The 27,443-nt window shown below is 37.9% G+C and overlaps 1 protein-coding gene across 1 annotated transcript; it reads right to left on the bottom strand.

Moving 5' to 3' along the window:
* Window positions 1-27,443, bottom strand: nbr1b (NBR1 autophagy cargo receptor b). Its single transcript, XM_041777631.1, has 23 exons — window positions 27,210-27,443; window positions 22,982-23,044; window positions 21,172-21,190; window positions 21,053-21,075; window positions 20,228-20,416; window positions 18,606-18,683; window positions 18,263-18,519; window positions 15,922-16,047; window positions 15,362-15,568; window positions 14,099-14,258; window positions 13,536-13,619; window positions 13,203-13,388; window positions 12,971-13,087; window positions 9,770-9,845; window positions 9,397-9,507; window positions 8,946-9,116; window positions 7,248-7,535; window positions 6,422-6,635; window positions 5,014-5,262; window positions 4,530-4,615; window positions 3,348-3,426; window positions 2,961-3,054; window positions 1-2,821 (listed from the first exon to the last, which is right to left on the bottom strand). The coding sequence occupies exons 1-23, from the start codon at window positions 27,309-27,311 to the stop codon at window positions 2,648-2,650; spliced, it is 3,153 nt and encodes a 1,050-aa protein (XP_041633565.1). The 5' UTR covers window positions 27,312-27,443; the 3' UTR covers window positions 1-2,647.

Genomic DNA, 27,443 nt, shown 5'->3' with positions numbered 1-27,443 from the left:
GCAAAATTAAAAGGCAATTTGATTAAACATTTAGTCTGATTAATGAGAGACAGACAGGTGTTCAGTAGTAAATATTCTGTTGTTTGCAACTCCCATTTAGATATAAAGGCTCCATCATGTGAATATGGAACATCAAGTGATTTTTTTTTTTTTATTTCAGCATTTGTGAAGTTGGCAAAAAAAATCTACACCTTTCTTTGTATCAAGTCTAGTTAATTTTGCCAAATTTAGATATAAAGTGTCAAATCATAACAGACCATACTATACAGCAACCATCAGGCTGTCAGCATACCTGAGTGAAAGTTGTTTCTGGTCAAAAAATGTCACTTTTGAGAGCTGATAACATCTGGCCTAGTTAACTACATCTGATTCCAACAATTTAAACTCTCACTTACTATCAGCATGTCTCAAACAAAGACATTATTGTGTCTTCTAAGGTCACTTTTGCACCTGTAAGTCAGTAAGTGTGGTCACAGAAAAATCATATCCATGTAACCATAGCCTCTTGTCCAGTCAGTCCTCTTGTGACTGACAGGAAATTCCTTCACACTTTTCTTTGAAGTCATTTTGGATTATTATCAAAGGGAACCCTCTTAATATTGGGAACTTGATAGAAACAGAGTTTTATACCATCTTTACTCATTCTTGTTTATGTTCCCATTACCAAAGGTATCCCTAAAGATGAATTCATCTTCATAATTATACAGGCGGTTTAACTTATGCCATGTCACCATGAACAAGTGATCAACATGTTTTATAAAACAACATGTTGTATGAACATGTTGCTTCATCATCAAATATCATATCTACAATGAGAATTTCCCATTAGTTGGTACATTTTGTTGTTTGTCAAAAACAACATGACAAAGGTTACCTTGGAAAAGAGACAGAATAGCATTCCAAGCTGTCTCGCTTGTTTTGTCTACACCAATATGCAGATATCTTTCAAGCCTGATGAAGGAACCCTGAGTGGGATTTGTGTACCTACAGCAGAACACCGTCTAGTTTGTTTGAAGCATGCTGAGAGCTTTAGTCTGACCAGCAGGTTCAGCCAGCACAGATAATCCTCATCCTTCCTCCAAAAAAACTGTGCCAAGAGAGGCCTGAAAATAATAAGAATAATATGAAAAACAGCTGTATCTGATAAGTGAATAGGCCCTATGACCTGTAAGATTTAAATCTCTGAAGTCAGAGTCTCTTAAGCTTTCAGTAGTCATGTACTTATTGTAGCACCTATAGCAGATTCATTTTCATGAGAGGCTTATGAAAACCCTGTGTAAGCTCCAGTGATATCATTAAATTAAACACTATCAAGTTATTCACTTTAAAAAAAAAAAGCTCAGAGGCTGATGATATACTTGGATTTTATCAAGGTGATTGTGTAGAAAAAGAAGCTGTGATCCAAGCAGCACTCATCTTTATTTTGACTTTTGTACTGCACAGACTGAGAGTCCATGGAATTCCACCTTAAAGCTGATTATTCGCAAGAATCGTCAAGCAACCCAGGGAAACAGTATATCATAACAATACTCTGTTAGTAGTAATGTTAAGTATTGATAACATTGAAAATAAAGTCTTCAAAGTGCTTCACTTTTGATGTTTATTCTGTTTCCAACTTAAGGATAATGAAATTGTGAATCGTAACTGAAACTTTTGTAGGTGCAGCTTTCACTAGAGGGAACATGAGATTATGTACTTAGGCATGGCAAGTTTTGTTTTGAGTGGGTTGGTGAATTTGGCTTTTTTTATTTCAATTTCAATGTAATTAGTTTTGATGTCTCTAGAATCTGCAAGGCTATGATGACCCTAACCCTATGATGTAGGCTAATCAACCCTCGGCCTCCTATACATACATGGTGGAATGTTTTAAAAGTATTTTAACAGCAGATGCTTTGAAGGATCAATCTCGCATACACATTGCTAAAAGCAAGAATAAGAGAAGTCTGAGCTGTTTGGTCCGAGACAAATCACACCATAACTTCATAATGGATTTTTTATCTTTAGTGTCTAGCATGTTAAGAACCATCCATCCATCCATTATCCACACTGTTATCCAGTTCAGGGTCATGGGAGGCTCTCCCTACATTTCTGTGAACAAATGTGATCTGTGATGTGAATTTTCTCTCTATTTTTCTCAGCAGATGTGGATACTTGATGTTTTTTACTGACTCACTATCTGTCACTGTCCCAGGCCAAAGCCATAAGGTAGTATAAGTAGCATTTCAGTGCTAACACATCCTAACTCTGATCTGCCAGCCACTAAGCAGAATCTCACATGAACTATATAAATATTTCAGGCGATGGTTGGACAGGTCATGGTATATGAAGTCTTTCTTCAACTCCAACCAAAGGCAGCTGCCAAGCCACTATCAAGGTCTAAACTTAAACTACAGAAAAGGGGTGTTTGTAGGTCAGGTACAGTGTCAGGAAATTTGCTGGAATGCCTTTTTCGATGGTACTAGATGACTGATCCATATGGTCTTATAACAAGGGACATTGACAGAAGAAGGAAGTTAAAAAGGTAGATGAGCCAGTATGAATTACTCTATTCCAGTCTTTCCATTTCTTCTTTCTGAATTCCTCTGAATTCCTGGGTAACCTATTACCTCTCCATTTTTTCTTCCTATTCTTCTTCCTGTCTCTTTTGTCAGTAGCGTGTAGAGTACCAGTCATTGTCGGTCATCTGAACCAGCTCATTGACCACATCTAGCAGGTTGTAGTTATATTTCTTTAGCAGCCGCTGATTCAGCGATCGATCCCCAAATCCCATCTCCACCAGCACAGCCATCATGGTGTCCTGTGTGGAGGCATCCACTGGAGGCTGCAAAGGAATGAGACCTCATTAGTAAATTAAAATCGGGAACCACTGCTTTAAGAGGACCATGACCTTAAGAACAGAAATATAGGACATTAGATATACAAGATTTTGACATAAATTTGGACATAAATGCCTTGCTGACCTGTGTGGGACCTTGTCCAGTGAACAGAGCTTTGTAGGCAGAAGCAGCGACAGACAGAGCTCCTTTTACCAGGCCACTGGTGATGCCTGGGTGCCTGAGGAGATTGACAGTGGAGGTTACATTTACTGTAGAATATGACTACTTAAAAAAATAAAAATAAAAGCCTCAGCAGTTCTACAGAAATAATATCTAGAATAACAGATAATAAATGTTAAAAATGTTTTTTTTAAAAAAGTGCCTCTGCTCTCAAACTTGTCATTTTTAGGCGAGGGTAAAACTTCAGAAGTCCAAAATTCTGACTCTGAAGAACAATCTGGACCATTTGAGTTGTTTTCTTTTTCTTTATCATCCTCTTGACACATGATTTTATTTTAATGTGTAACACACCTGGGGTCTTCAGGGTTGTCTTCCTCTGCGCTTTCAGTGGCTTCTGAATCATCTGTCGGAGATTTTTTAGGTTCAGAGTCTGTGGGACAGATGAAATCACATTACCTTTGCTATCAGAGATCCACCTAATTTCAAAAATCAAACATGCTGTTGGCATAGGCAGTTTTAACCAGGAGGCAAGGAACACTGCCTTGGCTCTCATGTTCCAATAGGCCTCTAGGCAAAATAGGTGAGCATCCAATGTGGGGCACACATCAAAACTTATTTCAATGATTCAGATGTGTATTTTGAATGTAAAAAAGGGGTCAAGAGTAAATAAAATAGTATCAAAGAGTTTGAATGTCCAAAAATTACCTAGAAAGGAGCCCTGTTGCCAACAGCAAGAACCAGGCCCCTAAAAAGCCCCAAAATATCTTCTTCTTTATGAAAATATTAAATCCATAAAATAATGAAGCTTGTTAAAACGGCATGATGAGAGCCTAATTTTTTTGTCTTGGAGCATCCAAATTACTCAAACCCTACACTGTTAGCCTTGAAACATGCATTTCTCAGAGCACTAAAAACTCCCATTATTGAGTCCACCCTAATAGAGCTCCTAACATGGCTGCTATGCTGCTATTGTCTTTATAGCTATAGTGCTTAACAAATTTATTAGACCACCTGTCATATTTGTCTCAAAGACCATCCAGCATCATGAAGTGCTTTAATGCGGACTCTTTCATTTTCAGTGAGCTCTCTATGTTTTACCATTTTAAACAGGAACTGAATTCACCTGTTTATACCCAAATTTGAGCCGACTCACTGGGCTTCTCTGAGAAGTCAGTAATTAATCAAGCATAACATTCAACAACTAAAACTCATTTTTCTCTTTAGGAATACAAGTAAATAACTATAATTTGACATATTAATCAAGAAATAATAGTGTGCTTTACTATTTTTTCAGTTTTTTGTAAATCACTAAATTTGAAAATTCATGGATAACAATAATAATCATATTTTAGCATTAAAAATATCATTTGGGTTAAAGAGCTTCTAGATATTGGTGTATTAACCGTTGCAGAAACATATAAAATGATTTTGGTAATTACCAATGCTGTTAATTTCGGGCAGCTGTGGCATAAACCTTACTTTGGTTAGGGTTAGGGTGGTCTAATAAATTTGTTAAACACTGTATGTGCTTACCTTCCTCAGTTTGGTACAGATCTGAACCCTCTGCTCCTTCTACATCTGCTGTAGGGTCTGCATCTGCTTCCCCACTGCTCTCTGGACTGCAAAACACAATTTAGTACAGTATTAGGCTTAAAAAACAGAGCGACCAACAACTGTGCATCTCCAAAACCTTCCCACATTGAAAGTAATGATGAAAGGATGCACTCGGCACTCAGTAGAACATGTTTAAAACACACAGCATATACCTTTGCACATTTTAAATCCTCCCTCCTTTACCCCCCTGCAATTCCAGATACTACTTCAATACCACACCATTATAAAGGCAAAAATGCTAAAGAAAATAACTTGAATCTCCATTTAAATAAGATTAAATAAAGCAAAATGTGTTGATCCAACAGCCCTGCTTAACTTGGAACATTTAGCCTCTCTTATCTCACAGATAGAAACATTTAGAATACTTATGCTGCCGTTTTTGTATCACACCCCTCACACTTACCTTGGGGTGACAACGGTTTTAGGTAGTGCCACAACTTCAGGTGTCAGTGGCTCATCATCCAGTGTCTGAGATGTGCAGAGCATGTCATTGGCACTACTGGTGCCTGACACGGCCATTCCTGGTGCTACTAAAGCATCGCCATCATCAAGCTCGCCTTCAGGATCGGGACCGCCCAGGTGGTCAGAAGATGGTGTTTCTGGGTCCATGGGGGTCTTGGCTGGGGTGTCACCAGGCTGAGACAGAGCTGAACTGCAGTTGCGACAATCAATAGCGAGGTTTAAAAAAATTGTGTAACCTCTTTAACTCCTTTAGATTAAATCGACACATTTTATTTCTATGCAGGGTTTGTCAAATCATATTATGAAAGCAAGTTACAAATACTTTTTCTTACTTTTTAATACTTTTGGATACATTTTCCTTAAAAATAAGGACTGTAAAAATATATTAAAAAATTTAATGGGAATAATCACAAAATTACTGTAGATAATTAAGATTCAAGAGAATCTTGTTTTTTGTTACTATTGGAAATTCCACTACTCATATCTAAAACCGATTCTGTGTTTTATCATAGACTAAGGGTAACTGACAACATGTCTAGATAGAGACCTGCTTTTATTTTTGTAAGAAAATCTTCATAATCTTCATTTTTTGTCATTTTTCATAAGATTGAAGATTATGGCATGATCTTAACCCTTGAAAAAGGGACTTGTTATAGTGAATGGAAAAAGGGAACAGTTGAAAGGAAAATACTGTGATAACACAAGGGGAAGATGACTTATGACTTGTCCACAGCGTTGTGTGTGTTTTTAAAGTGAAATGAGACATTAAGGTTCAGTGGAATTCTTATTTTATATCACTGTAGCTGCTTGAAGACCAAAGCGACTGAAATGGACAAAAAAGAAAGTGATTGAAATTTGAGCGGCTTACAGTTCAAAACACAGAAACCCTTGATTTCTTTAACTGTCTTTGGCCTTAACTTACAATGGTCACCCTTTTCTTTTATCTGTTTTTTTCTTTCCGAATCTCCCAAAGTTTTTTACTTACACTTTTACTAAGGATAAAAAAAATCATTAATAATGAACTCCTAGTGTTTCTAAAACATACATTATTCTTTTTGAATAAACAGCATTTAAGCCACATTTTACATCTACAAACATTATAAAGCAGGACTATTGTAGGACTTATCCACTTTGTTTTACATTAGCAGTAGAATGACTTGGCAAGGATGTATTTAATATGATTGTGATTTATTATCATTAGATGACTCAGACAGATGTCCAACTATTTAGACAACTGGCCCAGGTAAAACGTTTTTACAAATAGGGTGTTACAAACACAGAAGATTTCCAAAAAAAAATTAAGTGCACATTAACCAGCACCAGAACTCCATAGTCAGCATGTCACATACCTGTACATGGACTCTCCCAAAGGACGACTTGTGTCAAAACAGTCAGGGAGGATGATAATGTAATCCTCAGAGGAGGTGGAGGAGGAGCGACTCCTTATGCCTTCTCTTTTCTCCTCCTCTTCCTCTCTCTCCTTTCCCTCCTCAGGCCCCTTTTGACTTTTCTTGACTCTAGACTCCACACTGATGCTCTCTATGTGGGAGGCCTCACCTGTATCTGTTTAGAAACCAAGAACACTCAGAACATTCAGATTTCAATGGAAATAATGATGCCATTTTCTTTAACATTTTAAGTGAATGAGATAAAGAGTTATTAGAGCAACAGCTTCTTTAAATTTAACATCCACCAGCAAAGTTTCTATAAACATTGACAACTACCAAGCTGTGTGTCAACTCAGGCAGCTGGCATGTGGGCCCTCTATGATGTCACTTATTTGTTTGATCAGTTGACTTAAAACCATCGGAGTAATTTAGTAAATGACCATATGATATTTTGGCCTTATCTTCATCATTACCATATCCAACATCATCAAATACTAAAAAATGTTGTCCCCCCTGCCCCTTCTTGCTTGTTTATTTTACATAAACAACTAAAAACAATGCAGCTCATGGGGGAATACACTGACGTATAAAGCTAATTGAGAACCAGCCCTGTCAGCGCTGATGCTTTACTACCTAACTTTATAATTACTGATTTCCTGATCTGTTTTGTGTATAAATATTTACTGTTTTTATAGGCTTTAAACGCTGAATTTTACTGTATATTGAAAAATACATTACATAAATGAATAAATATGTTCCCATTAATACACAGAAATTTAGAATTCACCTGTATTGGTATGTTCCTGCGATGTAGAAGCCATGTGTAAGCTATGGAGCGTGGTAGAATCACGGAGTGGTGTGGGTGCTGAGCTGGGGCCAGGTCCCAGGATCTGGGTTGCAGATAGGACAGGAGGCAGGGAGGCTTTCAGAGGAGGAGGGGGGGAAGCTTTTAGTGTAGCTGGAGGCTTCTGGGGGGTATCAGGACTGCTTTCTGGATTCTCATCTGTTTTCACAACCTTACTCTTCACACTGGAGGAGGATGAGGAGGAGCCACCCTGAGCAGCAGGACGCACCACTAAAGGCAAACAGGAAGTCAGTTTTAGCGATTCTGACAACTGGAATTATTCTCCTTTCCAATAACAATGTAAGCACATGCAGATAAATTAAAACAATTCTCAGTGCATTTATATGTTCAGTTTCAGGAGACTGGCACAGCTTTACAACGGTGACAAGACATATCCCATGGTGGCTATCATAATGGAGACACTATGACAGACACAACTTGTTTATTGTTGAAAACTGGATTTTACAGGAAAGACTGCTGCATAACAAAGTGTGAACAGCTACTTGAAGCTGCTGCCCTGATGGTGCCTCTCATTCCTGCTCTATGCTGGTTATGTGTGATGGACCAAAATTATTACCTGCCATCAGTCAAATCACCAAGGCTCACCCCTGTAACCAAGAAGGCCACTATTTTTACTATATAAAATTCCTCAATAAAACAAAAACATTAGATTACTGTTTAGAAAATACACTGTATGGAGTACATTTTTTGTGAGACAGAGTGTTCAATTCCAAAAAAGGGGTAAACAGTGAAGCCAGGAGGAGCTGAACATCTCTACTTGTTATCTTATGTCAGGGATCATCAATTACATTTGCACAAGGGCCAGCTTTTTCGTGTCAAACATTGTTGGAGCTGGAATTTTGGGGATACTAAGATATTTTAGCTGCATATTTCTTGGGCAAGTTTTCCCAGCACTGGTTTAAAACATTGTATAGTAAAAAAGGATTTAGTTTTGCTTAAGCAGGAAAACTGCACTCTCAAAGACCCTGAAGCAGAAAGTTATCTTGAAATACTGCAGCTTTAATCAAAAATAGAAAGACAAGATGTAATTAAAAAATGGGGAGAATGAGAAACACCTTGAGTCCCAGGCCGAATTTGAACCCAGGTCTCAACTGGACAAAAGCCTCTCTCTATGGTGTGCGTGGACAACCACGAGGCTTTCCAGCCCTCCCCATGAAAAGCTTTTTTGGAGAGCTGTAGCACCTATTTCTGGTTTATATGATAGAGTTCTGTAAAATCAATTAAAAATTGTGCCAATTCAGATAAAACTGCTCCAGGCTTAACTGTGTTGGGGTTGCTTCAGTAGCTCTAGGGATTTAAAGAAAAAGATGCCTCTTCCAATATGTATTTATTCTTCCTAAAAATCTTCTGAGAGCTAGATGGGAAGTTCTTGGGGGCCCGATGTTGCTCTTGATGTTTTATGTAACTGTTTTATATAATGTCACTGTTTTATGTTACTGTTTAGATTGAGAACCCTTTGGTGGAGGACTTTATGTTCTATATGTTCAATTCCCATGCCATGTCCATAATTTCTGTTTGTGCTATAAGAAATAGGTTGACATAGTAATAGTATGCGCTCCCATTAGAAATAATAGTACCAACTTTTCTCTTACATCCTTGAATGCAAAAGTCCTGACTGACCTTTTCCTGTCCCTGAGCGAGACCCTCTCAGAGGGGCGTGGTCAGGGGCTTCCTCTAGGGTCATTGAGCGAATCACAGTTTCACAGACAAACTGCGTCCCACTGATGTCATCATCTCCTTCTTCCTGAGCTGGGACTCCACCTCCTTCCGCTCCTGCTCCATGAGGAACATCTGATGGCCAGGGAAAGTAGAAAAATGTTATGATCATAAATGTGCTACTGAAACATAAATACAGCTCTTTTCTATCAGCAGACCACATAAGTGATTTCACTGGGATTTCTTACCATGCATATATTAATAAACGCAACATAAGTTACACATTAAGAACCTCCAAGAACAAAATCTGTATGTCTGTGTATATGTATATATATATATATGTATATATATATATATATATATATATATATATATATATATATATATATATCTTTATATTGAAAACATCTATTACTCATGATGCTGTTGATAACTTCACTCTCTTCCTGGATGAGACCCAAGGAGGGACTGCTTTTGTCCTGCAGGTGGCCATCTTGAGGCAGAGGGGACATGCATGGAGTCATATCTGAGCAGAAACAAGACAATAGATGCAGGGAACTTGTTGAACCTTTGTCTTATTATCATTCATGTTTATTTTCATTATTCGTTATTATCATTGTTTATATATTAACAACAGTTTAAGCAGCAGTGGTTTTGTTCCATAGTCTGTTTTTCAGTCTGCAATAGTGTAAGATTTCAGGATACAGAACTGTGGTGCCTTTGAACAGAAGGTCTTAGGGTTTCCAATTAAAACAATAATGAGTGGAAATCATGAATTTGCTTCTTACCAGCAGGTGTGTTATTTGGGACACTCTCCAATTCTTGAACGATGTTGATATCCAATAATTCAAAGGACAGAAGATCCTGAGGGATCAGTAACAACATTTGGTTAAAAAGCACTTCACATTATGAGAAATGTGAAAGGTAGCGTTGTTGGTGTATGAGCCATATCTGCATTATATGATTTATCATTTTTAGGATTTATCTACATCTGCTGCTTTGAACTGACCAGTCATTTTATTATATGTATATATATGTATCTTTGTAGCTTACTGATTTTATGAAACAGGACATTTAATCCCATGACTACATTTTGAAGTGTTTTTCTTTTACTATGATTCTATTTTCGTTTTTTAATCTTTGAAATGTTATTTGGATAAAAGAGGACAATCTCCTTTAACTCCTAGAGCCTGTGTTGGAGAAGTTAAATCATGCCAGGTTTTTTACACATTATGATGAATCATTAAACATTTAATAAAGTCTACTTTAAAAGGAGGATAACTAGACTCTGGTATTGGTTCTTCACAGATCTGACTTCTGTGCCAGTTATATTCTGTACAAGAGTGTATAAAAGTGACTATAAGACAAGTGATTGTAAACAATTTTATTAACATTCAATATATTTAATCTAAATACACCTAAAATTATGTAATTTTCTGCAGAGACTGTAAGAACATCAATTCCAAGATAAGAAAATAAAAACACAAATGCGGGGACAGGGCAACTAATGTGTTATATTCCTGCAACACTGCATTTAGGAAAATGTAGCACATAATGATGCGGCTGGGTTTTTATGCACCTGATGATTACAGCAGTGTTCTGTACATGCATGCATCTTCTCAATGCTTGAAATCCTTGGATTCTGTTTTCCTAGGGCAACTGAGGTTTATAATGAACCTTTAGTCCTTAACTCATCAGTGAATTTTGTATGATCAAGTTGGTTAGCCTTCTTTGACCAGGCTAAGTCATTGGCATATCCTTATGTACAGGGCTTTACTTATTCTGCCTCCATCATACTGGGAGCTACAGTCTTTACTCTGTGATTCAGTCACAAAATCTACTGCTGCTATCTGTGCCAAAAGTCGGATTTAAAATGGGTAAAAATAGTTTCGGGTATGCTGCTCCTGCAGCCTGGAATCTGCTACAGAAGATCTTATGTCTTGAAGAGCTGATCTCATTAAATCTGTTTAAAGGAAAATTGAAGGCATTGGAGATTGTATCAGGTTGTACATGTTTTGACTGATGACTTTCTGCTCTGTGACTCAGGATCTGTTCTTTATGTAACTGTAATCGCACTGTTTCATATCCATGTGTCTTTGTTAACTGTGCTGCTGCCTGTCTTGGTCTGATGAAGAGCAGCAGTGCTCGAAACGTCACTAATTGAGTGCAATAAATAATTGTATTTTTGGAGCCCTGCAGTGTGTATATGCTTTTCTGTTTATTCTTTGTCTCATTTTCAGCTCAGCACCTGCCCACCTTGGTTGGATGTGAGCGTAAGACTTTTCTCCTACTGCTGCCTGTCTTGGATAGGGCACTCTTGTACACCGCATTCCACATTATTATGCAAATGATATTTTTCTCTGATTTTCCTAAATATTAATGCAAATGACAGTCAGAATATTTTTCAAGTCATCAGCCGATAGAGCATAATTCAAATGTTTTTGAACAAACTTCATAATGACAAAAATTATTTTAAAAAAAATTAAAACCTCAAAATGCACTGTTCCATATTATTAAGCACAACAGCTTTTTAAAACATTTTATAGGTTGTAAAGAACTGAAAATGGTCATCTGTAGAAATTGCAGCATCAGGGGGTCATATTTACTGAAATCAAAGCTTTTTCAATCAAAAACATCTTAACAGGACCAGTTCCATGTTAACATAGGAGCCCTTCTTTGATATCACCTTCACTATTCTTGCATCCATTGAACTTGTGAGTTTTTGGAGAGTTTCTGCTAGAATCTTTTTTGCAGGATGTCAGAATATCCTCCCAGAGCTGCTGTTTTGATGTGAACTGCCTCTCAGCCTCATAGATCTTTAGCTTGAGGATGCTCCAAAGGTTCTCAGTAGGGTTGAGGTCAGGGGAGGATGGGGCCAACACCATGAGTTTCTCTCCTTTTATGCCCATAGCAGCCAATGACACAGAGGTATTCTTTGCAGCATGAGATGGAGCATTGTCATGCTTGAAGAAAATTTTGCTACAGAAGGCACGACTCTCTTTTTGTACCATGGAAGAAACTGGTCAGTCAGCAACTCTATATACTTTGCCGAGGTCATTTCCACACCTTCAGGGACCCTAAAGGGGCCTATCAGCTCTCTCCTCATGATTCCGGCCCAAACATGACTCCGCCCCCTCCTTGTTGACGGCACTCATCAGTCAACAAGACTGTTTGGAAATGAGTCTTCATGTATTTCTGGGCCCACTGCAACATTTCTGCTTGTGAGCATTGGTTAGGGGTGGCTGAATAGTAGGTTTATACACGACTGCAAGCCTCTGGAGGATCCTACACCTTGAGGTTGGTAGGACTCCAGAGGCACCAGCAGCTTCAAATACTTGTTTGCTGCTTTGTAATGGCATTTTAGCATCTGCTCTCTTAATCTGATGTATTTGTCCGACAGAAAGCTTCCTCATTATGTCTTTATCTGCACAAACCCGTCTGTGCTCTGAATCAGCCACAAATTTCTTCACAGTACGATGATCATGCTTAATTTTTCCTGAAATATCGAATGTTTTCATTCCTTGTCCAAGGCATTACACTATTTGACACTTTTCAGCAGCAGAGAGATCCTTTTTCTTTCCCATATTGCTGAAACCTGTGGCCTGCTTAATAATGTGGAACATGTGGAAAAGTGCATTTTGAGGTTTTTATTATTAAAAAAATAATAGTTATCATTATGACGTTTTTTAAAAACATTTAAATAATACTCTAACTGTTGATGACTTGAAAAATATTATGACTGTCATTTGCATAGATATTTAGAAAATCAGAGAAAAACGTCATTTGCATAATAATGTGGAATGCGGTGTAAATGAGATTTTTAATCACAATGGTTAAATGAATGAACTCCTTATGTGATCACACATACAAATGTGTGACCACAGGGATGCTGATCTTGAACCTTGAGTTCAAATGGATCTTCCAGGTGTCGTTTGTGCATATTAAGAAGCATACAGTTGTGTGAGTGTGTGATGACAGCCGACTTTTACCTGTGCAGTTAGCAGGTCCACAGAGGGGATGTAGTATTCTTCTTGGTCTTCTGAGATTAATGGTTGCTCTCTTGAGGCTGCACAGGCTTTTCCATCCTTTGTCACTGGGTTCTTTCCCTGCAGATTAATTCTCAAATTATTTCAGATAATGTACACTTCTTCCTGTATTAATCTGCATATCCAATATATTTTAATTTTTCTAAAATAATATCATATCAACCCATAAATCTACCTGTGGTGTGACACAGGGTGAGACCAGTATCCCATCTGCCATCATGGGTGCTGGGGCCAGAGGATCAACAACAATACTGCACCAGACCCTCGGTCCAAACTGCTCTCCAGCGTGGGCCAGGCGCCAGTGGGAAGTGTAGGAGCCTTCGACAGTGGGAGCACACAGTGCTACACTCACTATACCAACCTGGAAACACACACAAAGGATTATGTAAATCACTAATGTTTCAAAAAGGAAGTAATCAATTGTTAGTTTAACACAAATACCAAAACCATGATAGATTAGCCAGCAGCCACATGTTTACAAAAAAAGATCATTACGTGTTCATCTCACCTGTCCAGGGTGGAGGAAGGGGACAGACACTTCCCTCCAACGATCCCCTGATCCCACTGCCAGATTTCCCCACATGAACTTAAGCTGCAGCGGGAATCAAAGGAAAATGGATGCTTACTTATGAGTGAGACTTTAATCACTAGAAAGCCAAAAGGCTCACTCTAGTGACCATATATTAAGTTGCAGTCAAGTGAAAACTAATAAACTTTGTGATATTATCTTTTGATATAGTTAGAGAGTTTATATTTCCTTAGTTTTGGGGGAAACTAATAATGCATGCTTAAAACACATCTAAATAAATTTTCTTTCCTAGAACTCTAAAAACCAATGCAAAGTACATAAGTAAAGATACTAGAGACTGTTTTTGAACTTTACCATCTGATTTTTTGCTTTACCATTCTTAGCTGCCTGATGTAACAGTGTGTTGTCTGTTGTCAAATTAGTGTTTTTTATAATGCGTTTAGGAAATTAGTAAATTATCTAGACATCATCAAACACACACAAATCCAGTCCAGTTGTTAAAACCCTTTAAGAACAATAACATAAATAGAAAAGCACTTTACCTTAGTATCAGCATTCCAGTTAATTGTCCCAGTGTTCCTCATCTTCCAGTACTTGATAAACTTGGTCCCAGGACGCAGACGGGTCCCATCAGGAAGGTTTTCATCCAGAAATGCAGCTGTCATGGCTGGAACCACCAGAGGACAGGGACGTTTCGGCCGCCTAGGCAAGAAACATACTCCTTTAGTGCTGCATCTGTATCACATTGTTCCTTTGAAGATACTTTTACAGAAGTTCAGGTACAGTTTGATTAACCAGCAGGTTTAATTAATTCAGTATTTCAAACATGAAACACCTTTAATCCAAAACAGCAGAGAAATACTCATATTTTTCATAAATTGCCCCTTTAGCAGTGTCAAATGTAATCAAGCACTTCCATTACCATTTATCAGCATTGCTGATTATTTCTGTTTATTTCACATTTCTATCCTTTATCTAAAGCAGTTTTAACATTCAACCTTTTCTGTGAATACATCATTTACACCATAACCTTAATCTGAATACTTTTATCATGTATTTCAGCTATCTAACTATTAAAATCAATCATTGTATGCATTCTGTACACCAACCTAACTAGCTTGGACTGCAATGTGCCAACTGTGAAGTTTGGTGGAGAAGGGATAACGGTATGGAGCTGTTTTTCAGGGTTTGGGCTAGGTGCCTTATCTCCATGAAGGGTAATCTCAACGCTTCAGCAGACCAAGACATTTTGGACAATGCTATGTTTCCAACTTTGTTGCAACAGTTTGGTTAAGGCCCTTTTCTATTCCAACAAGACTGTGCTCCAGTGCATAAAGCAAAGTCCATAAAGATATGGTTTGATGAATTAGGTGTGGAAGAACTTGACTGGCCCACACAGAGCCCTGAGCTCAAACCCATCCAGCTCCTTCGGAATAACCTGGAACAGAGATTGCAAGCCAGGCCTTCTCGTCCAACAACAGTGCCTAACCTCATAAATGCTATGCAGAATGAATGGGCACAAATTTCTACAAAAACACTCCAAAATCTTGTGGAAAGCCTTCCAAGAAGAGTAGGGGCTGTTATAGATGCAAAAGGGTGGCCAACTTCATCTTAGAGTACATGTATATGAATACAATGTCATTAGAGTCCCTGCTGGTGTAATGGTCAAGTGTCCAAATACTTTTTTCCATATAGTGTACGTCCTTACAAAATTATTGCTGTAGAGATGCCCCCTGCTGGCTAGAGGCTACATCAACTTCTAATAGTCAGTGTTTAGTTTGAATAACACTTTTTCAGCAGCATACTCAGGGCTGTTGTGCTGTGTGGCTCGAGGCTGCAGAAGGACAGGGGAGGAGCTGCCATCTCTGTGGGAGGAGCTCCACTGTATGCCCCGCCTCTCCATTCGTAGCTGTTTTCTGATCTCTTTGACCTCAGCCTTCAGCAGGCGTTTCTCTGCTTTTAGACGCTGTTTCTCTGCCTTCCGAAAACTGCGATCACCCCGTCTGTAGAACCTAATAGATAAAAACATACAAGTACAGAAATGGGAAAGAGGAACATCATAGAAACATATTAGACAAATATTAGAAATTAGAAGCTGTTATGGCAGAATGTGGCAGAACAACCTCAAAAAAAAAAAAAAAGAAAAGAATAAATAAAATAAAAAGTCCCATCAATGCAAACATTCTGTGCTCAAAACTAGAGAACAACAGGAAATGTCTGAACCTTTTGATTGATTTACCACCGATTATTCTCCAGAAAGAAAGTATAAAAGAAAGAAAAAAAGAAAGAAAGAAAGAAAGAAAGAAAGAAAGAGAGAAAGAAAGAAAAGAAAGAAAGAAAAACAAAGGAATTTGTTGTACAGTACCTGCTGTGGTCTGGGGCGGGTGATCCGTGCTCTGGGATGGACAGAGGAGTCCGGGCTCTCACCAGGTTATGACTAGGATCATGAGAGAAGCTGCAGGGCTCACACAGAGTACAGGAGGTACACACACTGAGGAGAAAATAAGAAAATAGGGGATTAAGAGAGGATGGAGGGAGAGAAAAGTGAAAGAGAGATGAGGGTATTGCAAATTCAAGACCTTTTATGACTAAGAAAACAATGACAAAATCTAATAAGGCAGGAAATACCAGAGAACTCCTTAAACTCCACAAAACTTTCCTCTGAGAATAAGTGAAAACAGTTTGTTACTGTAGTGTTTAACTTTTTTTTCCCCCATGACACCGAGACAATGGAAAGAGAAAGCAGAGTACCTGGAGTGGGAGTATTCAGGGAAACAGTAACTGATTCTTAATTTAGGCTTTAGGATACCTGAGAAAGAAGTGGTTTTCTTCCTGGATGTTGTAGAACTTAGTAAACCAGTCAAGTTGCAATTAACATTCAACAGTTTTCCACAGAATGGCTGTGTAGGTTTTGCCAGTATGGAGGATATATGTGAACATCAGGATTATCCAACAGAAAATATTAACCGGAAAACAAAGTAAAGCCTTCATTTCACAATGGAATTCAAACCACAATCATTTACACAAGGGACATAACATTCTTATTATTCTCCTTCTCTAGCTCGCTGTTTCTCTGAAAAGCATCTGTTTATTGGTAAATCCTTTCACCTCAGAAGAAATAAAAGGCTTCAACATCAATGTGACATTACAATATTCAGTTGATCTGTAACTTTTCAGAACAGGCAATTTTTTATCATCCAAAACAACTGGCTTTTAATGTAAAAAGGTCATGATTAAAGCATTCCTTCATGGATGAAACGGGTTTCAGAGAGATCACAGTGACTTTAAATGGAGCCCTACCTCAAATTAACTAAAGTCTAACTTTGTGTTAAAGCACACCTTTGTGCAATTTCTTCCCCCATAGCAGACCCCAAAACATTACATTTACAAAAATGATACACACAGATGAGCTGAAGAACAAATCTAACTAAGGCAAAATCAATGTTATTTATCAAATTCAAATATGTGCATTTCCAATACATTAAGTCTGGCATTAGTTCATGTAGGACATGGTAGTCATACGCCCAGTCGTGATCAGCTGACAGCCAGCTGATCCCAATTATCGCCTCCCAGCCCCCACAGCCAATCATACAGCTTTCTCTCAACACAGCGGTGTATTTTATCAAGATGTAATTCTCACTAATCCCTGCTGGCATTAATGCTGATGAACCATGCTGCTACTGGCAAAGCTAAACCTCCCCCACCCCAGCCTCCTCCTTTATAGCATAAAGCTTGTTGCACCCTCATATTCAGATTCATGCTACATGGATTCATTGCTTCTGAACAAATTTTACTGCATTGTCAGAAATGGGGGTTTCTAGCCATGCACTCCCTGGGAAGTCAAAGCATGCTGCTTGACTAACCCAGGGAGCAACTTTTGAGCAGAGCCTACTCGGCCAAGTAAAACTGTATATCCATTCTGCATTAAAATCGTTAAGTGTATGACGAGTGTTCTTACTGATCCAGTTTTTATAACCATTTTAATTTATACTTTGATAAACCTGATTGAGTATGCAAAAAACAAATACAGACTGAGAATCACAAAGCACGGATGCTTGGACTTTGGGGATAAAACAATTAAGTGCAAGCTTGAAAATAAAAAAAAACACACTACACAAAACACATGTACGATAATAGACGAGGAAAAAATATGGATACTGAGACATTAGTCACACCAAAACATTACAGAGACAAACCTGAGTTGTCCTCCGCTTCTCTGTCCTGATTTTTTTTATTGATTAAGTTATTTTTGTTTTAAAAAGTGTTAGGGCCATTTTTTCTTTTATTGATAGGACAACTGAAGAGAGAGAAGATATTGGGAGAAGAGTGAGGATGACTTGCAAAAGTGTGAATGGTTGGAGTAGAGCCTGGACCACTCTGTTGAGAGCTGCAGCTCCTATACATGTGGTGCAGGCTCTGGATACTTAGCTAAACCAACACCTTAGAATGTCTGAGTTTCTATTGGACTTCTTTCAATGATACCATCCAGTTTAACAACTTGTTTATTGTATCCAGAAAGAGATAAGGCCTAAACAGGACAGATGGTTAGGGCTAATGTCTTAATGGACAAAATTACACATAAAATCAATAAAAAGAAATAGTGAACGAATGTAAACAGTTTTTTTTTTTGTTACAGAACAGCCTGAAAACTACAGAGAGGTGAGTATGGCATGATTCAGTTGTGTTAGCACTTCTACTACACAAACCTGCACTGGTAGCCTCCTCCAGTGGTCTGCCCCCTACAGGAGGAGCAGGGAGGGGTGGAGGAGGATGGAGCTCCAGGCAGACTGGAGGAGGAAACCTCAGGGACTTGCTGAGCTTCCACTCCTCCTGCTGCTTCCCCTCTACCTCCGCCTCCCACCCCTGTTCCTCCACTTCCTCCCAGGGGTTTGTGGATGCAGCACTGTCCAGAAAACTCCCGGCAGATCTTCTCCACAGCCTCACGAACCACCTGGTCTTTAAACTGGAGGACGAAGAAAGTCTCTATGACGTCTGCTGATGTTAATTCATCATGAAAGAATGCAATTACTTCTAGCTGGTTATTATTACCTTCTCCATGTAGGAAGTAAACCAGGCTGGAGGAGTTTTGTCTTCCTCTTTGGTTCCTTTCACTTCTTTCATGATTAACTGATAGAAAAAGAGAAACCTTATGAGGTTACACACGCAAGTCAACCTTACTCTTTCAAATCCTTAACACTTATTTCGCAAAATATAACTTTATGTGGCCAGTTTAATTTTCAGATGGACTGGTTTACAAAAGGTCATTTATACCCTTATCTACTGCACAACTGCCATGCAGAAAAAATGAGAACTACTGAAAGGATCTTGTAGTTTGAGAAGTCTTTCTTGTCTTTTGTGGGAGTTGTTGGGCAAGTTACAATGTTACAATATTATAATGTTACAATGTCATTTAGCAGACACTTTCATCCAAAGTGATGTACATTTGAGAGCAAGAACAACACAAGCAAGATCTAGACGAGAAGAAACAACATCAGTAAGTGCCACAAAAGTGCTTCAGGTCCAATTGGACACAGGTGCTGCCATGCAGTGTTTAAGGCAAAGCACCTAAAGTATTTTTTTTAATTTTTTTTTTATTTTTTATAAACACCAACAATGGAACAAGCAAAATGTGAGATTTCTCATTATCGCTATCCATTTCACTTCACAACAACTAATTACCAAGTATCAAGTGCTGTGTCATTCACAAAGAGCTGGGCAAAAAACTCTAGAAATAGAGTAGGAAAGTGCGAGCCAACTGTAGTTGGGAGACTCATTCAACCACTGGGGACAACAGTGGAGAATAGTCTAGCTTTCTCTTGAAAGTAGAGAGGGACTCTGCAGATCAAATGGAGTTGGGTAATTCATTCCACCACTTAGGGACAACAGAGGAGAAGAGTCGAGCTAGTGACTTAGGAGCCTGATGAGCTGGAAGTACCAGGTGCCTTTCGCTGGCTGAGCCTAGTGGGCGAGAAGGAGTGTAGACCTGGATGAGGGGCTCCAGGTAAACAGGAGCAGTTTTGGTTACTGCTTTGTAAACAATGATTAGAGTTTTGAATTTAATGTGAGCTGCAACTGGAAGCCAGTGTAGAGAGATTCAAAGAGGCAAGTGACATAGACAACCAAATATTCAGAGCAGGAAAAAAAATGTTCAAGGTTGGGCACATTCGTTCCTGGAAGAAAAAGAATTTGATCAACTTTCATGCCCACTAAATTGAGGACAGCATCAGTTCTACACATCCTTCTATAAAACTTATTAGTGAGCAGGCAACATTTATGGAAAAAATGTGAAAAAAGACTAAAAATTAGTGCTAAAAAATAGCGCTGCCATAATAGTGATCAAAAACACTACTTAGAAAGTTTTTTAACTGAGCTTTTTTCCCCAAATAATCACATAAATAATTTCAAATATTGAATAACACAAATACCCAACATATTACTATAAATTTTCTTCAAATGTTTTTGCTCCATTAAAACTGTCAAGGCTGGCACTGAATTAGAAAATGGAAGAAATTACATTCTTGTGTCACCATATCACAGTATTTTAATATCATGTACAGTAGAGCCCTGCATTTGCAAAACTAAAACAATTTTCTGATGTTGACTTGATCAGGGGAAATTAGACATGACTGACTAATAGAAAAGCTTGTCAGTGCTGTGTTTTGGGGTCTTACCATGCCCTGTTCTGGCACTGCTGCCTGGACTTTTCGGCTGACCACCTGGGCAAGAGCCGGGCAGTGCTGTGGGGGTCTGAATCCCCTTTTTGGCTCTGTTGCACTGGCCTTGTTGGTAGGGACCCTGGTTGGCTGTCCCCGAGTCTCATAAACGTTCATGTGCAGTCTGTTTCCTTGCCTCCCAGCACTCTGAAAAACAAGAGAACTCAACGTTTAATGAGGAGTCTCACTTTCATACTCTAAATGCTCTAAAATGATCACTGACTCCATCTTAACCTGAATTAAAAATGGAGCTGAGATAATAACCTGATCTATAGATGCTTTTTTCTATGGTGCATGTTAAAATAGCAATGTACATGTATAACACATGTTACTATTTTAGTTTAGATCTTTTTGTCACAAGCACTGGATTGTGATTAAAATATTTAAATTGATGTATTTTATTTATTTAAAATCAATTGAAAAGATTAAAATCCTAGAAAAGAACAAACTTTTGCTTCACTTTTGGTATGATTTCATCTTAAACCACTGAGTGAAGAGCTTGGTTCAACAAACTAAAATATCTCATCAAAAATGGTAAATATAGTCACTGCATCCAGCTGACAGGTTGTTGCTGAAGTTAAACTGAGAGCTACTGTAACTAGGATATCCTATAGATATCCCCCAGTGGAGGACTTCCAGTTGATTTGCCCAACTACCAGAAGAGCAGGAGATGATGGTTAAGAAGAGAGGCCCAAAGGCTCAGCAGGGGTCCAATGTGTATTCATGTCTTTTTAGCCTGGTTTGATAAACTCTGATAGCCTCCCACACTGACTACATCCTTACCTTTAATGCTTCTTCATATTCAGCTGGAAATAAAGAAAACAGAAAAAAACATCCATCTTAATTTTACACTTAGGTAAAACTTTCCAAAAATATTGTGTCAACTGGTTGTTTTCGCTTACCTTGGCTGTTAATGGACACCTGGTAAAAGAAAGGAAAGGGACAATCATATTAATATGAGATATAAATATATCAGTTTATTTATCTTGGTTGAAAATTCTCAGCACATGTTTGCAATTGTTCAGGTACTGCCTGAAATAGATCGCAGGCATTGCTTCATAACACCAATAATGCATAACTGGCTGGGTCAAGTAACAGACACTAACACTGATGGTGTCATTGTGGTGTCATAATTTTTTCAGCCTAAATGTCTGTAAAAAAGTATTAAACAGGAGAAAAGTTGAACAGGTGGGCATTCAGTGTCAAATATCTGGGTTTCATTAACACAGCCATATTGCACTGATTGAGATAGTCCTGCTTCCCCCTACTTTACAAATGCTGAGTACTAAATACCCCTTTAACATTAAAAATCACAACAAAATAAATGTAAGGAGGTCCTGGGTCATTATGAAAAGGTACAATGTATTATCAAATGTAATCCACATTCATAAGTCTGATGAATTAATTCCTTCAAACACACCGAGATACAACTAAAGCCAGACTGTCAGCAGCTCTGACTTAGGCAGCAGATGTACTATGATAAATGTTTCTATTACAATGTCTATTTTTGACACAAACCCAATACCATTTTTAGAAGTTTTTGCTAATATTTAACAGATTCCCAACCAATTCAGACTTTCTTGTTAACATGAAACAAACAATAAACTTTTTTTTTGAAGCCACCACGAAATTAACGTACTAGGAACTCTGCGTAATGTGGGACTTTCTGGCTACGACAGTTTGGATCGTTTGGTATTTTGCATTTTTATTGACTTTGGTTTTTAAAATTGTTATTGTTAATTGCATATGCACAGTATATTTAGACAGAGAACAACAACTACAAGGGAGCAAGCCTGATGAGTTTGATCTTCCTTTGCTGACTGGCTCAAGTACCAGTCAGCAAACCATGCTTTCTTTACTTTAACAGATAGGTATTTACCAAGAATGCACAACAATATTTTGTTTAAGTTGCTTTCTTTTGTAAAATAGTCATTATCACATTAATTTAAAATGTTTGATTTTAGGATTTGATACAAAGAAAGTGGATGCAAGGTCATGATTGATGAAGCTGCCGACTGCAGCTCCATGCAGAGTTCTCAACCAGATAAGCACAAAAGTGGTGGAAATGGGGAGTGGTTTTCATAAAACTAATAATATGGTTGTTGAACTTTTGATCTGTGTAAAATATCTGCTCAAATTTGTGCAAGGTTTGGTAGAAAGGGCATGGCATCAGTTATGCCAAGAGATATTGGCAGATATTGGAGATATTTTTGCTTATAGTGATACAAAATCAATGTCAGTGAAAGGTTTAAATAGGTTTTTAGCTGGTTGCTTTAAGAGAACACGGTAATAGTCCTCTGTGGTTTCACATTGTTCTCCTGCACAAATAGGCTTGGTGCTTTAACAATCCTAGCACTGATGCTAGGAGTCGTATCCTAATTTGTCAGAGGCAAAGACCAAACCCTCCCTGCAAATACAGACCATCTCTTGGCTGCTTTGTGAACAGAATGACTGGAGCAAATCTAAACTTTCATATCTTTTAGAAATTCTATGAAAATGTTCATTGACAACACATTCGTATCCCTTTCAGAACATCTCCAGTGTACAGAAATACAGAGAATAGCAGGGAATTTACGTGCATGGCAATTGCTTATGTGCCATTGACTTTTTATTTTATAGTAAATGTGACAATAAATATTATGTCATGCTGCCCACTTGGCTTCATAGAGAAGTTCAAAAGCAGAAAATTACTGAGTGACAACAGTCTCTTACCTCCTCATTCTCCTCATCAAAATAGGTTAGCTGGAGACTGTTAAGACCAAAAGACCTTTTGACCTACACAACACAGAAAGACACATACACACACCAAAAAAGGGAAAAAGAAAGATCTGATCAGAACACAGTTGATGGGTCAGCTGCCATTTTTCAGGGAACTCAGAGACATAAAACCCATTACCAAAATATTAACATCAAGATTTATATTTCATTTTGAACTGACTCAATCTGAGAATATGTGTTTATGTGTTTGTATATAAAATTACTGAAAAATTTAAACCCTGCCATACTTTTGCTGCTGATTGCTTTGTGTACAATGGCAGTGCCAGAAAACAGTCCTGGTAACATTGTCCCCTCCTTGAAGCAATATTAGACGTAATTATGAACCAATGAGAGCACATTGGGCATCGGCAGTTAAAGACCAGCAAAAAATGGTAGCCTTCTGCGGAACCTTTTCACCAAATCACCTCACATAGCACTTTCATCATTAAAACAACAAATCAAAGTGAAGTCTGACGTTGAGACTTAAAAACACTTTAACTAATGAGCTCTCCCAGAATGCTGTGGTTGACAGATGCTGATCATAAATTCAGAAGCTGCAGAGCTTGAAGTTCTAGTTCAAGTTCATTCTTGACACTGGACATTTATAATCCCAGAGGTTAAAAACATGACCTCTGTTTCTTTGCTATCACAGACTTATGACTATGTTCATTCTAGCTCATCAAGCATAAATAACATGGTGACAATGTGAAAGATGCATTAGAAACCCTGTATATCAAATAAACCTGTACAAAGGAAAAAAATCTATTAGGAAAAACAAAATGTTAAACTGGAAAAGATACAGATTGTGCCAAAACTGCTAATTCGAAGAACTACATTAAAATAAACAAAAATAATATACTCAGGCATTGGAGGGGGAGGGTCTGTCCGCTTTGTTGTGTTTTGGTTTCACAGATGAAATCGAGAGGAATTCAAGAATGAAGCACAGCCTAATGGTGGGGTTTACCCAGCTTGGGTGCATGCATGCACTATCATAATATGCAAAGCCACGCCTGTGCAGGCAAATTATGTTATTACGGTTCTAAGTTTAAATGTCTTTGATGTTTTGGTGGGGGCTGCTGTTCAGCAAAATTAATTGGACTTCCTTCAATAAAATGTCTAGTCTATGTTTATTTGATTTAATTTAATTTACTGATTTCAGAATGCATGCTTCAGTATATCTTAGATGTCCTTTACTAATCCGTCCCATGTGCAAGTCAACTTCAAGTAATCCATTCAATGTTGAGCCAGCCTTTGCACAAGTAAACAACACCAGCAAAATCCTGTTACTTCAAAATATATTTACTCCATTTTTTACAACTTCCTTCAATCTTCAGAGCCCTCTGGGATTATATGAAGTTGGAAAAATATACCTAAGGAAGAAATATTTTTGAAATTGGATTTAGAGTAAAAGTGAAAACAAATTTTCAGGCACTGTGTAACACCTCCATTCTGTTGCTTGCTATTTAACTGTTCACTTGCTTTGCATTTGCATTTTATCTCCACCATATGGCCCAGACGTGACTCTGCACCATAGAGCACTACGATTATTCAGACACTGGCAATGTGGCAGCTCAGCAACAGTCCAGCTGCCTGAAATGTGACTTGTGGTGATTATGGTGACTCATCATGCTTGCTAATGGTAGCCACAGAAACAGCGCAGATAAATTCTGTTGTCCATTTTTTAATTCTTAAACTAACTTCTTGGTTTGTCTGTAATTTTAATGGGTGCACTGCATACTCAGGCATTATTATTACTGTATTATTACTGTTCAGCAGACATTATACATGTGGTAGTGTAGCTTTACTAACACCTGTTAAACGTCAAGTCTTTGAAATTAACACCTTTTTCATGAGGTAAAATTTTCACAAAACATCTTAAAAGGAAATTAAATAAGATGTTTCAACTTTGGTCCTTGAATAAAACTGAAAAACTAAAGAATCCTACAACGGCATGTCACACTTACATGTCTCCTCACTCTTAGGGCATGCTTGTCCATGAAATAGCATGGTTCAAGGCTAGGACTGCTTCCATCTGCCATCCTTTTGATAATAGCCTGCTAGCTTTAGCTTGTGGAGGTCATGAGTGCACTGGCAGCTTTAATGAAAACCAAACCACACTGATACCTGTTTAATACCAAATCATCAAAAATGCAAGTCCTAAAAAGTCATACTTGAAAGTTTATGGATTTTAGATATCAACTATTGTCTATACCGTATATTTGCAATATTTCCATAAATTCAGGTTGTCCAATTTTCTTTTTAATACTCTTGCTAGTACTCATGAATATTATCTGTTTCTAAATGATAAAATCACCATATTTCTGATAACCATGGATATCCAAAAGTACAGACACTTAATAAATTCACTCATATTTTTAGGTAAAAAAAGAACATTGCCTAAATTGCTAAAATACCTTGAGGATATCTGGAAAGTATTTGTGCAATATCGACACTGTGCAGGCGTTTACTTGCGATTTTGTAATCAAAAATCAATACATTTCAATACTCAAGATCAATACTGTTCATCTTGGGTGCCTAGGATTTCCATTTTTCTTAACGTGGTACCAAATAAGCATCAAAATCATTTGAAAACAGAAATAAAATGATGATTCCCCAACTATATTTAACATTTCAAACAGATATTGTTAATGGTTCCTACTGTGACCAGTCTTTTTTCTAAACACTGAATGAAAATATAATGTATTTTCTGTTAAACTCAATATACTGCCCAGCCTTATATAGTCCTGGGAAAGCTACAAAAATAAATATGTCTATTTTTCCAAAACATTTTGTCAAATGAGGTTAAATAAACAGATTAATTAATCTTAACAAATATTTACAAAATTACATAAGTAATGTAATATTACTTCAGAACAATATTTAATACTTACATATGAATTAGGGCTGTCAATATAAAATCAAATTAATAGAGATTAATCAAGGCCCACAATTAGTGCACAAATTTATTTACTCATAATTAATCTCGTTCTTTATTGGGCCTTTTAGCACACTTTGGTTAGAGAGATGTAAATGTCCACTACTGCTCTTTAATTTCCCATTTCATAAAAAAAAAAAACAACTCACAGACAGCTCAATGGACAATTTCAAAGTCATTTGCACCTTGTATTTCCTTCATAAACCAAAACAAGTTCCTTTTGTAAGGTTAGGTTCATGTTAAATCTTTGACCTCTCTATAAAAGCAGGTCTGTATCCAAACAGGAAGACAATTACCCTTAGGTTATGACAGTAGAAAAATCCAAAATGGCACAAAAACAGCTTTGGTTAAAAAAGGGGTCATTTTAAATGGGGATAATATTGATGTGATTTATTGTGATTAACTAAAGAAATTCTGAGATTAATTGCCATTAAGAATATTATTCTGGCAGTCTTCGTATGAATGGAATGAATATATGGATATATTAAACTTGCCTGTTGCCAAAATTTCTTGTCACTGAACCGCAGTTGAAATTTATTGTGTATTCCTTGGGCAGCAGGCAAATTTGGAGCAAGTACTGATTGTGAATCAAATGCTAATATTATGATTGAGAAAACAATAAGAGGGTCTGAAAACAGGAAGACGTCTTCAATATGACTGACCAGCAAAGTAAAGGCCTTTCTCCAACATGAACTTATTTGAATTAGAGCAGTAGGCCTATTCACCACTGTAGCCTGTTAGTGTGAGGCCTATCAATTATGCGTTACAAAAAGGTAAAGTAATAATTATACTGGGTTATATTTTAAGAGTAGCTGAGCTAACAGAAGAAGAATAGCTGTCAAATGGTGGATGTGTGACTGGACTGTTCGGACCAGTTCTGCCGAGCTGATAAACAGTGTTTAAATCACGACAAACCATTATAACAACCCAGTAAGGACTGTGGCGCTTCTCTCCTCCCTGTCCTCTGTGACACTGTGCCCTACTGTCAGTCTGATGAAAGCTCTCACAGCTTTGCTATTGCAGCTCACGGGACATGAGCATGATGCTAATGCTAGGGCACTGAAAATCTATGGCAGTAGGCTATTCACTTAAGGGTTGATACATTTCTCCGATGTGGCACATCGATGTCATCATTTACAGTGGCACACCTGAGTGAGTTTACAAGAGCGGGATAGAGGAAGCATCGGTACGATGGTGTGCTGTGATCGGTGGTGTTTAAGAACGGGCCCGGTGATTCTCCTCTCTTACCATTGCCTCCATTGACTCCCAGCTCTTGGTCTCGGATCCCGACAGGAGGAAATTTTTGGAATTTCCCCTGAAATTCACCTTCAGATTGATGTAGAAGTCCATGACGTCGCCTTTCCGTGCCTTAAAGCATATTAAAAACGACGGGCAACGGAGCGTTTTCCCCGACAACGATAGCTATTTGGGTTAATCTCGCAAATTCGCTCCAGTCACTTATCCGATGGGGATGAGGCGTAC

This window comes from Cheilinus undulatus, linkage group 21, assembly GCF_018320785.1.
Source record: "Cheilinus undulatus linkage group 21, ASM1832078v1, whole genome shotgun sequence".
Taxonomy (NCBI): domain Eukaryota; kingdom Metazoa; phylum Chordata; class Actinopteri; order Labriformes; family Labridae; genus Cheilinus; species Cheilinus undulatus.
The sequence above is the reverse complement of the archived record's forward strand: the minus strand, read 5'-3'. Positions and strand labels throughout refer to the sequence as shown.

Coding starts and splice junctions, on each gene's coding strand:
- nbr1b (XM_041777631.1), bottom strand. CDS start 27,311: ATGGACTTCTACATCAATCTGAAGGTGAATTTCAGGGGAAATTCCAAA. Junction 9,508..9,769: donor CCCAAATAACACACCTGCTG/GTAAGAAGCAAA, acceptor GTTTCTGCTCAG/ATATGACTCCATGCATGTCC. Junction 5,263..6,421: donor TTGGGAGAGTCCATGTACAG/GTATGTGACATG, acceptor TCGCAACTGCAG/TTCAGCTCTGTCTCAGCCTG.